General features: G+C 35.9%; 1 protein-coding gene across 1 annotated transcript in view; it reads left to right on the forward strand.

Annotated features, from left to right (window-relative positions):
• The window catches only part of LOC123528715 (structural maintenance of chromosomes protein 1A-like), a 44,691-nt gene that overhangs the window by 29,308 nt on the left and 2,675 nt on the right, over positions 1–12,708 (forward strand). Inside the window, exons 17-26 of the mRNA XM_053521719.1 lie at positions 4,061–4,129; positions 4,504–4,637; positions 5,579–5,700; positions 7,326–7,411; positions 7,989–8,207; positions 8,540–8,752; positions 9,401–9,513; positions 11,119–11,287; positions 12,094–12,272; positions 12,528–12,597. Of these exons, the coding sequence (XP_053377694.1) occupies positions 4,061–4,129; positions 4,504–4,637; positions 5,579–5,700; positions 7,326–7,411; positions 7,989–8,207; positions 8,540–8,752; positions 9,401–9,513; positions 11,119–11,287; positions 12,094–12,272; positions 12,528–12,597 (1,374 nt within the window). The remainder of the gene's footprint in view (positions 1–4,060; positions 4,130–4,503; positions 4,638–5,578; positions 5,701–7,325; positions 7,412–7,988; positions 8,208–8,539; positions 8,753–9,400; positions 9,514–11,118; positions 11,288–12,093; positions 12,273–12,527; positions 12,598–12,708) is intronic.

Genomic DNA, 12,708 nt, shown 5'->3' on the forward strand with positions numbered 1-12,708 from the left:
TTTGAAAATCTTCTTGTCCAAAACCACAGAGCCTAGGGCTTTGATATTTGGTATGAAGCATCATCTAATGGTCCTCTACCAAGATGGTTCAAATTATTTCCTTGGGGTCTTACATGGCCCCGCCCCGGGGGTCACATGGTTTATATAGGGAAAAACTTTGAAAAACCTCTTGTTCAAAACCACAGGGCCTAGGGCTTTGATATTTTGTATATTACATCATCTAGTGGTATTCAACTAAGATTGTTCAAATTATCCCCCTAGGGTCAAATATGGCCCCGCCCCGGGGGTCACATGGTTTACATAGACTTATATAGGGAAAAATTTTGAAAATCTTCTTGTCCAAACCACAAAGCCTAGGGCTTTGGCATTTGTAATGTAGCATCATCTAGTGGTTCTCTACCAAGTTTGTTCAAATTATCCCCCTAGGGTCAAATATGGCCCCGTCCTGGGTGGTCACATGGTTCAGATAGACTTATATAGGGAAAAGATCTTAAAATCTTGTCAATAACCTACAACATTCAAATTTGGACCACATGTATGGTTTTGAGTGGCAAGATGAACCTTGACATGAGTTGACCTTGATTTTGACCTAGTGACCTACTTTCACATTTCTGTAGCTACAGCCTTCAAATTTGGACCACATGCATAGTTTTGTGCACTGAAACAAACTTTGACCTTGACATTGACCTAGTGACCTACTTTCACATTTTTGAAGGTACAGGCTTCAAATTTGGACCACATGCATAGTTTCGTGTTCTGAAATGGAATTTGACCTTGATTTTGACCTACTGACCTTCTTTCACATTTCTCAAGCTACAGCCTTCAAATTTGGACCACATGCATAGTTTTGTGTACCGAAACAAACTTTGACCTTTACATTGACCTAGTGACCTACTTTCACATTTTTGAAGGTACAGGCTTCAAATTTGGAACACATGCATAGTTCTGTGTACCGAAACAAACTTTGACCTTGATTTTGACCTAGTGACCTACTTTCATATTACTTCAGCTACAGCCTTCAAATCTGGACAACTTGCATAGTTTTGTGTACCGAAATGAACTGTGACCTTAAGATTGACCTAGTGACCTACAGTCGAGACTGTTTTAAGAGACCGACTTTGGGAAGCAGCGAAAAAGGTCACATATGACAGGGAGTCTCTTAAAACAGTCTCACTTAACAGGATGACGCTGGTTTCATATATGTTTCCAATTAAAGTACATGAATATCGGATACTTATATATTGGCCTCTTTTAAGGTAGGAGTGGAAACCGATTAAATACTATTTCTTTAATTGCATATTGATAAAATATAAATTTCAAATAATTTGCATCATTCGTATGATGATGATAAAACAAATTTAAGCTCATGATCTGGCACGAAAATAAAGGGGAGCAGTAAAATATAAATGTTCCATTTGAACTAATTACACACTGAGGTTTATGATATTTATATTTTTGTGTACTAATTCTTCATTGACATTTATTCGATTATTGACTGCATCTTTAATCTGTGTTTACTTCGTCGTTTCCTATTAAATACCGCCATATTTTTGTTTCACCAGGAATAAAGTTAATTTATGCACCGACTCCGAATTTTTCAGCGACTTTATACGCTGGTTTTCCCTAATCGAGCAATTCAAGTGCCTTAACACGCTGTTCTAATGTCAAAACAGTTCTTTTTTATGTTTTTCATCAGCCATTTTTTGTAAACAAATAAGTTCTCATCTCAAACAACTTCACGCGAGATAAAGAAAGGTAACTCTTATCGTGTAAAATCTTGCGAGGGAGCGTCTCAAAGTCGCTGAAAACGGTCTAAATATCGATTCGGGAGCCTGATTTCACAGTCGTTTGTCGCGTAAGGCAGGGGGTTGCTTAATTCAGACTCTTTTAATAGTAAATTGCGTCCGGAGCATAAAATAGGGTCGCATATGACAGGGAGTCGCTTAATTCAGGGGGTCGTTAAGGCAGTCTCGACTGTACTTTCACATTTCTGTAGCTACGGGCTTCAAATTTAGACCACATGCATAGGATTGTGTACCGAAACAAACTTTAGCCTTGACAATGACCTAGTGACTTACTTTCACATTTTTAGCCCACCATCATCAGATGGTGGGCTATTCAAATCACTCTGCGTCCGTGGTCCGTCGTCCTTCCGTCCGTCCGTCAGTCCGTCCGTCCTTCCGTCCGTTAACAATTTCTCGTTATCGCATCTCCTCAGAAACTACCAGGGGGATTTTGACCAAACTTTGTCAGAATGATGTATTGGTACCCTAGTTGTGTCCCCCTGAAAATCAGACTGGTTCAACAATTTTTTAGTAAGTTATGGCCCTTTGTTTATTTCTATAATTTACATAGATTTATATAGGGAAAAACTTTGAAAATCTTCTTGTCCAAAACCACAGAGCCTAGGGCTTTGATATTTGGTATGAAGCATCATCTAGTGGTCCTCTACCAAGATGATTCAAATATATTCCTTGGGGTCTAATATGGCCCCGCCCCGGGGGTCACATGGTTTATATAGACTTATATAGGGAAAAACTTTGAAAAACCTCTTGTTCAAAACCACAGGGCCTAGGGCTTTGATATTTTGTATATGACTTCATCTAGTGGTCTTCTACTAAGTTTGTTCAAATTATCCCCCTAAGGTCAAATATGGCTCCGCCCCGGGGGTCACATGGTTTACATAGACTTACATAGGGAAAAACGTTGAAAATCTTCTTGTCCAAACCACAAAGCCTAGGGCTTTGGCATTTGTAATGTAGCATCATCTAGTGGTTCTCTACCAAGTTTGTTCAAATTATCCCCCTAGGGTCAAATATGGCCCCGCCCTGGGGGGTCACATGGTTCATATAGACTTATATAGGGAAAAGATTTTAAAATCTTCTTGTCAATAACCTACAACATTCAAATATGGACCACATGTATGGTTTTGAGTGGCAAGATGAACCTTGACATGAGTTGACCTTGATTTTGACCTAGTGACCTACTTTCACATTTCTGTAGCTACAGCCTTCAAATTTGGACCACTTGCATAGTTTTGTGCACTGAAAAAAACTTTGACCTTGACTTTGACCTAGTGACCTACTTTCACATTTTTGAAGAAACAGGCTTCAAATTTGGACCACATGCGTAGTTTTGTGTTCTGAATTGGAATTTGACCTTGATTTTGACCTACTGACCTACTTTCACATTTCTCAAGCTACAGCCTTCAAATTTGGACCACATGCATAGTTTTGTGTACCGAAACAAACTTTGACCTTTACATTGACCTAGTGACCTACTTTTACATTTTTGAAGGTACAGGCTTCAAATTTGGAACACATGCATAGTTCTGTGTTCCGAAATAAAATTTGACCTTGATTTTGACCTAGTGACCTACTTTCACATTTCTCGAGCTACAGCCTTCAAATTTGGACCACATGCATAGTTTTGTGTACCGAAATGAACTTTGACCTTAAGATTGACCTAGTGACCTACTTTCACATTTCTGTAGCTACAGGCTTCAAATTTAGACCACATGCATAGGATTGTGTACCGAAACAAACTTTGACCTTGACATTGACCTAGTGACCTACTTCCACATTTTTGAAGGTACAGGCTTTAAATTTGGACCACATGCATAAATTTGTGTTCTGAAGTGTAATTTGACCTTGATTTTGACCTAGTGACCTACTTTCACATTTCATCCTTGAAATTGATCTAGTGACCTACTTTCACATTTCTCAAGCTACAGCTTTCAAATTTGGACCACATGCGAAGTGTTGTGTACGGAAATGAAATTTGACCTTGAGCTAGTCAGTAAGTCTTGAAATTTGGAACACTCAAAAATGGCACATTGGTGGGCGCCAAGATCACTCTGTGATCTCTTGTCATTTTTAAGTTCTATGCTGAACTTGGTGGAAATGAAAATGTTGAAAAATTCCACCCAAACAGTGGGCAAGTAGCTTTAAAGAGAAAAATAAAACATGTTGGTAAGAAAAGCTATTAAAATGCAGTATATCATATAGCTGATACTTTTTTTGAGGTTGAATATCATTCTTAAGTTTTTTTTCTGTTCCAGCAAAATAAACATCTTACACAGAATGAAAAAGATCTAAGAAACTACAAGGAACAGATACATTCATTTGAGGTAGGTTGATTTATGTCTGTATTGACAGAGCTAGAACTGTTTACTTATGATCACAAGATATAAAAGAAACAATAATGCTCCAGGTGGCATTGTATCAGTCTTGTTTATCTTTTACTAGGAAAGATTGTGTTGCTTGCCTGTTGCTCTTGTAGAAGCTGTTGGATGTCAGACATTGTATCTTAAATCATTAGTTCTCCCCCTCTGATTCATGTGGAGAAGTTAGCACTTTGTGGAGAACAGGTTTGCACTGGTATCCAGGAACACTGGTTAGGTTAACTGCTCTCCATAACATAACTGAAATACTATTGAAAAACGATGTTAAATCCAAAACAAACAAACATTAAATTTTATATTTTGTGTTATATCTACTGCAGCCAAGAATGCAGCAGTTGGAGAGATCTATGAATGAAAGAGAAGATACGATTAAAGTATTGAAGGATAGGATGAACAGGGTAGAAGATGAACTGTTTGAAGATTTCTGTGTTCAGATAGGTGTTGAAAACATCAGGTAAATGTCATCTGTTTGAGTCACAAGTTTTGTGATATTCATTTTGATATGAAATACATCAGCATGCTTAAATGTATAAAGGCATACAGCCTGCATTCATACTATAGATTTAGATAAATGGTTACAAATCACTATGATGCAAAAGTGTATGCTGCACGACAAGCTATTCCAGGTAAACGGCTCATAAAATGCATGTATCTCGTGTGACGATGCAATGTCAAAAGAATACAAATAAAATGGCTGAATTTGTTTTCATTGGAAGATGAGCGTTTAGACAATTAATATAAATGTTACAAACTGCTTACATCTAAACAACCATGCTTCAGGAGTCATTTTGAGCTTGTTGCAGTTGTTTTATGTTAATATTCCATTTATCCATATCGAGGGTTCAACGCAATAAGAGCGTATCTACATATAATAATCATATGTAGATACGCCCTTATTGCGTTGAATCCTCGATATGCAGTATTGTTATGTAAGAAAAGTTTTTGTCAGTCTTGTTGAATATTTACAAAATTAGTTTATTATACAGAGTAACTGTATAATTGTTATATGACTAAATAATTGTTGAAAAGCTGCTTTATCCCAGCAGTGTTAACAAGACAAGTAGTTTTATACGCCCATCGCGGAAAGAGTGGGGCGTATTATGTAAACACCTGTGGCAGGCGGGTGTGCGTTTGGCGTCCAAAAGCATGTTGCACTCTCAAGTCAAACAGTTTTCATCCGATTTTCACCAAACTTGGTGACAATGTTTTTGGGCATAATTATGTTCCTTGATTCCTTCTTACTCTTGTTTTGGGTTAACAAGGCATGCAACATCAACATTATTACCTTTATGATACGTAACTGAATATTTAGACTGACATATTTTGTGACGTCTGGCACTCTTGTTTTACTTACATTCCTAAAGATATTACAACAGTTATTCATAATTCTTATAGACAATATGAGGAGAGGGAGCTGTTGGACCAGCAAGAAAGAGCGAAGAAGCGTCTGGAGTTTGAGAACCAGAAATTTAAACTGCAAAACCAGATTGAGTTTGAACGCTCAAGGGATACTTTAGGTATGTTTCTGTCATTTTTTAGCTCACATGTCACTTTGTGACAAGGTGAGCTTTTGTGATCGTGCAGCATCCGTCGTCCGTCCGTCCGTAAACTTTTGCTTGTGACCACTCTAGAGGTCACATTTTTCATGGGATCTATGAAAGTTGGTCTGAATGTTCATCTTGATGATATCTAGGTCAAGTTTAAAACTGGGTCACGTGCGGTCCAAAACTAGGTCAGTAGGTCTAAAAATAGAAAAACCTTGTGACCTCTCTAGAGGCCATACTTTTCATGGGATCTGTATGAAAATTGGTCTGAATGTTCATCTTGACGATATCTAGGTCAAGTTTTAAACTGGGTCAATTGCGGTCAAAAACTAGGTCAGTAGGTCTAAAAATAGAAAAACCTTGTGACCTCTCTAGAGGCCATACTTTTGAATGGATCTTCATGAAATTTGGTCAGAATGTTCACATTAATGATATCTAGGTCAAATTCGAAATTGGGTCACGTGCCATCAATAACTAGGTCAGTAGGTCAAATAATGAAAAACCTTGTGACCTCTCAAGAGGTCATATTTTTCAGTGGATCTTCATGAAAATTGGTCAGAATTTTTATCTTGATGATATCTAGGTCAGGTTCAAAACTGGGTCACATGAGCTCAAAAACTAGGTCACTATGTCAAATAATAGAAACAATGACGTCATACTCAGTTCAAAACTGGGTGATGTGGGGACTGGTGAGCGATTCAGGACCATCATGGTCCTCTTGTTTTGTAGAATAAACCCTGGTGGCTGAAAGCTGATTACCTAAGATTGCCTAAGTGCTTCCCTCCTTGCTTGTTAAATATAGTACATTATTTAGTTAATATTGCCTGCAGAGATTGATTTATTTAGTTATTTATTTTTACAACATTCAATGATTCCTTCCTAGACCTCTGACCAGCTCCCTTTTTAAAGGGATTGTGGATATCATGGCCAAATTTGGCATTCACTGGGATTCAACCTGTGACCTAGATAAGTCCCATGTGGTTCTGGGACGATCTGTGTATGAAAAGAATTGGAACCACTGCCTTACCCTTGTATGATCGTAAGAGGCGACTAATAGGGTCTTAACACTTGGTTTCGCAGTAATTCTGCCATTCCAGCAGGTATGCAAATTTTGATTCCATGCCTCATATTTTTATTTCGATGTAAATGAGATGTGGAACCAAAACTTGTAGTCCTGTTTGGCGCCATATAACCTATACTGTGTTGGTGCACCGTAAAACCCAAGTAAATAAATGTGACCTAGATAAGGAGTTAATTGCTTTACCATTACACCTCAGTATATCTGTTTACCTTTCTTTTCCAAGAAGTTATTGAAATAGAGTGCAGTTTATATATAGCTCATAATTTCAGTGAAAATATTGAATGTATCTCATTGGTATGGAACTTTTAAACGAGAAAACATTTGTATAATAAATGTTATTTTCACTTTGGAGTCCTGTGACACTTGTAAAAATACTGCATCTTTTCAGCCAGTGAACAATGTGAAACAAACAAATGTTGTGTATATACATAAGTATAGAAAAGCTTTCCTGACAGTATCATTGTTAACTAAAGAAATTATAATATTCATGAGTTAGTTCGTGTCTTTTCTACTACAGCTAATGTTATGAAATGGGAGAAGGCAGTGACAGACGATGAAAAAGAATTAGAAAAAGTGCGAAATGACGAGTCAAGAAATATGGAGGTAATTTATTTGTTTGGTAAATACATGTAGATACCTTTTGTTTAACTGCTGTGTTGTATAGCATCACAGAAATAAATGTTACACAATGTTAAGGATTGTAGTATTTAATAGATATGGAGAAGTCGGTATCAGTTATGCTGGACTAATATTGTAGATTTTGAGGTTATGCTAGTCATCAAAATTGAATTCTGACGAAAATTTCAGCAAATTCATGTTGTAAATATAATTTTGGACAAAATAATGCAGTTCTATGCAGTAGAAATTAAATGGTTTCACAGTATTCAGCCAATCTGTCTGGTTCCAAATGGTGTGTAGGAACGACCAGAGATAGTGTGTTCTCTCTTTGGATGCAAGAAATCATAAATATAGTAGTTTTGGTTCTTAATCCATTATCATAGACATGTTAGTACATGGCTTAATGGTTTTGAAAAACTTTATTTTAAACTTTATGAAAAGTGTGTGTAAAGTATATTGTTGTAGCGTATTGTATATATTTTTGTTTCTTTTTTCATAGGACTAGAATGTTTTACTTACATCTGTGTTTAATATGATCACAATATTATATTCTAATTACAAGATGATAGACAGAGAGATGCAGAAAGCTGACAAATGTAAACAGCAGAGATTGACCATCAAATCACAGGTGGACGATTTCGAAGGACAGATTAACGAGATCAAGAAGCGTCTAAATGCTCAGAACAAGGAGATAGCTGCGGCCCAGAAACAGGTGGCAGCACTGGAAACAAGGCTGGAACAAAAACGGGCAGATAGACATAGTTTACTGAAAACATGCAAGGTAAGGGTGAACTTGTAAAAATAATAAATGTGTTATAGATAGAAGTTTGAAGAATTATATTGCTTGAAATGTTTCATGTGGAGTAAAGACTAATGAAACAAGGTCATACGTTCTTAAAATTGAAAGGGTTGTAGAAATGCTTTTCAACAAATCTCAGGTTAAGCATCTGCTTTGGTTCAACTCTTATAGTATAGTTTGGTAGGCTAAAAGTTTAAATAAAGTGAAATTAATTTTTGAAAACATTCAAGTTTAGATTGAAAAAAAAAAACTAATATTGTTTATTAAAGAATAAGTACATGTACATGTTTACATACCTAGCTATGGTTTTCTAGATGGACAACATCAACCTACCAATGCGTAAGGGAACAATGGACGACATCACACAGGAGAACGAACCCTCTAGCGCTATGGATGGTACACAGATGGATGGTACCCAATCTGAGACAGGGTTAGACAGTATGAGCAGTAAAGGGGCAAAGAAAATCTATGAGAAAGAAGCATTAATTATTATAGACTACTCGGGTCTTGATGATGATCTCAAAGAGGTTAGTAGCTTTGTAATATACACAACTGTGCTCAAATGTTCTCTCAGCTTTTTAATCCCTCTAGCCATGGAAATAATCTCAAAAATAAATTGAATAGAAACCTAAAGGGAAAAAATATTGAACCATTTCAGCAAATAGCTTGATGTTGCAAAAAACAGCCTCAGTGGTATAATGATTGGCTATAAAAATTCTTCAGAAAGCAGTGGTCAAAAGTTGATAAATTTTTACTATAATAATACCTGGATGACGCACAACCAAAGAAAGGTCCAGGCTACTTTCCCTTCTAAGATATGTTGGCACTTCGGGATGAGGCCAGTTTTCACTTAACAGCTATGTAGAAAAATCAGGTTCCTCAGAAACCATTGGTTGGAATTTATTAATAATTTCACAGAAGTTGTCACAATATGACTTCAAAAATAGCTTAGATGTGTCTGACATAGTATCTACTCTGCTGTGAATTTGTGTCCGTATATAGTAAAACACTGCTCAAAGTTGCAAGGGTAGGAACAAAGTGCACTCATCAAGGTTTTCGAGCATACCAAACAGAGAAAATTTAAGTAAACCAATTCGGGATCAAATGAATTGCTTGTCACCGATGCTGAAGCAAGTGGAGTTTCTCTGTACTTTATATATTAATTCTTTTTTCAGATTGATGAACCAAGTGAAGTCAAGAAGACTATAGAACAGCTGACGAAAGGTGTGTCAGATATGGTGTCTACATTACAGAGAATTAATGCTCCAAACATGAAAGCCATGGAAAAGTATGTATGACAGAATGTATTGTTGAGAATAGTATCCAACATGTAACAAAAGACTAGCTTTGATGTAGAAAATTTACTTTGTTTTTAGAATCCATTGCATTATAGCAGCTGAAGTTTGAGAAACAGTCTACTTAACAATTTCTTTTCCATTACTTGTACAGGTCTACTTAAATTACCCATGAGGTTGCATGTAGTTTTCATAAATATTCATAAATATATTTTGCTAATGAAATAGTCTGTAGTATATAAAGTTTTCAAAGCAGAATTTAGTCGTTAACAAGTGCTTCACCTGATGGGTCTTATAATATTGCTTGCCTCCATCCATCAGTCTGTCTGTCCATCACACAAAGTTTGAATGGGCAATACCTTTAAAAAAAAGAAAGATTTTTCTATAAAACTTGGTACATTGGTAGATGGCAATATGGAGAGTTTACATCGTTGTCCGAAATATTACAAAAAAAATGGAGCCTGTGATTAACTTCAAAGTACTAGAGATTATTCTTGAAATCACGAGACGTAGATAGAAGGAACATGGAGAATATGCACATCATTGTATTTTGTATGTCATTTAACTTTATGCTTGTCCATCTGTCAGTCTTGGCATAAATCCTTTGTTAATGCTAAAATACACGAAAGTTTTATCATGCATCTTGATAAATAGATGATTTGAAAAAAGGACGACAAGTATTTTAATTTAGTTTTAGTATATAAAATGTGGTTCCTTTGGCTGCAGGTATAACATATGTTTCTTTTGATATTGGACTGTCATTCTGAGGCAATAATCTTGTCCTCTACAGGTATTGTCACTTGTCAAGATAGAGGATTAAAAGGTTTTAGATTTTGCTGTAAGCAGTGTCCGACATTCTCAGGTGTTCCTTAATATTCCCACCCTACAAGACCCCTGATACAATCCTGAAAAAATTCAACTATCAATACAGTAGTTTGATAGTTGAAAAAAAAATTGCAGGGTTGTATCAGGGGTCTTGTAGGGTGGGGATATTAAGGAACACCTGAGAATGTCAGAATTTTTTTCCCGGTTGTATCAGGGGTCTTAGGGTAGGGAAGGGGTGACCAATCAATGATACTGCCACCTGTGAATATTGACAGTGACTTGCAATTTAAATACATTTTGTGAACATCTAATAATTTGTGGTTACCGGTATAGAAAGTATAAATACTCAAGTTGATCTCAATACTGACAGAAATTTACAATTTTAATATTTTAAGACTTTTAAGTTGTAAACTAAGAGATACTTGTGTGAAAATGTTTCTTTAATAAGATGTTGTATTAACTTCAACTTGTACTTTTATATTATGATTAAAGAGAATGAAATGTTTATCTTTGTGTTTTTAGATTTCTGTTATTAACAAAATATTGTTAAAGACCAATCTTATTCTCACATCTCAGTAAGACGGGTACGGATAGAGCAAGTTAATACTTTCATGGTTAATTTTCTGGGCAACTACAAGAAAATGCTTGGCTACCAGTAAAATTATAAATTTGTCGGACACTGCTGTAAGACATGCTAAATGGCAATAGATTAGGTATGAATAGGCCTCAAAACTGCAACCATCATATAAGCACTCACTTGGTTTCTTTTACAGATTGGATGGCGTCAAAGAAAGGTTAATGGAGACCTCTGAAGAATTTGAAAATGCCAGAAAGAGGGCAAAAAAAGCGAAGCAAGCATTTGAGAAAGTTAGAAAAGAAAGATATGATAGATTTATGCACTGTTTTGACCATGTCTCCAACAAAATTGATGAAATATACAAGGTATCTGATTAACGTATAATATAGGGACTTTTTTACATATCAAACTGAAATGAGCCCACCCACTTAGCTCAGTAGGAAACACACAGATCTACAGATAGGGTCTGAAATCAGTCCTCCTCCACCTTTGAATAATGTGGGCAAGTTGGTAGTTCCTTACGGAGAACAGATTTGTACTGGTACAGAATCCAGGAATACTGGTTAGATTAACTGCCATAACTGAAATACTGTTGAAAAATGGCGTTAAACCCAAAACAAACAAAAATAAAGCTGAGATGTTATTGAAAAGTGCATTAATCATGACTGTTAAAGAGACAACATTTTGAAGTATCCTACAGGTACAAAGAAATCTTCAGTGCAATATCTCTTCAATCAGAATGTTTCTAGATGTTTATTTACTGTCTTAAAGCTGCATGCCTAGAGATTTATGTTAAATGTTTTTTTCCACATTTAGTAATTGCAATAGAAATACATTGTAAAGTAATTCCTCAAGTTTTAAGAACTTGTTATCTCAAGTAACACCTTTTAAGTCGGTAAAAGATGCAGAAAACTCTCTGTAGCCATGCTATTGAAATTTTACATAAGATGGAAGAAATCTAGCTGCATTTTGTTTCATACACATTAAAATGCCTATTTAAATATTACTGCTTTACCATTTTGACATTGAATTTCAGTTGCTGTCTGTTTTAAAAATTTTGAAACTTTCATGGTTAATCTGGCTCATGTCCCTTTAAAGTAAGTGTTTTTCCAGTTCACATGTTTGTTGTAGGCCTTATACAAGTTTTATAATTCCACATTCCTTGTTTCAGTCCTTAGCCAGAAACCAGAGTGCTCAGGCATTTTTAGGACCAGAGAATCCAGAAGAACCATATTTGGATGGTGTGAACTATAACTGTGTGGCCCCAGGGAAAAGATTCCGACCCATGGACAATCTGTCCGGAGGAGAAAAAACTGTGGCAGCTCTAGCGTTATTGTTTGCAATTCATAGGTAAAATTAACACAAAAACTTTTCTTTTTGAGATACACTTACAATTTACAATATATCTAGTAGTACAGTACAGTTTGTTAAACTTGACATTACGATATGCTTCATGGTAAACAGACTTTTGAGTGGATCTTAATGAATTTGGGTGGGATGTTAATGGGGCTAAAACTTGCAGTTTAGCAACAATATAACTTGAACATTATGCCTAGACTCTGCAGTATGCTTTTATCTTCAGTAAGCTATTGTTCATATCTTCAGCTACCAACCAGCACCATTCTTTGTACTTGATGAAATAGATGCAGCTCTGGATAACACAAATATTGGAAAGGTATAAATTGTTCACAGACTTGCATTACTTGACTTCATAAATTCATTACTATATTTTTTATGTGTTTCTAATTTTTATCTGGTTATTAAAGTCAACTGTTGATCAGGGCCT

This window comes from Mercenaria mercenaria, chromosome 13 (genome assembly GCF_021730395.1).
Source record: "Mercenaria mercenaria strain notata chromosome 13, MADL_Memer_1, whole genome shotgun sequence".
In the NCBI taxonomy this organism is placed as follows: domain Eukaryota; kingdom Metazoa; phylum Mollusca; class Bivalvia; order Venerida; family Veneridae; genus Mercenaria; species Mercenaria mercenaria.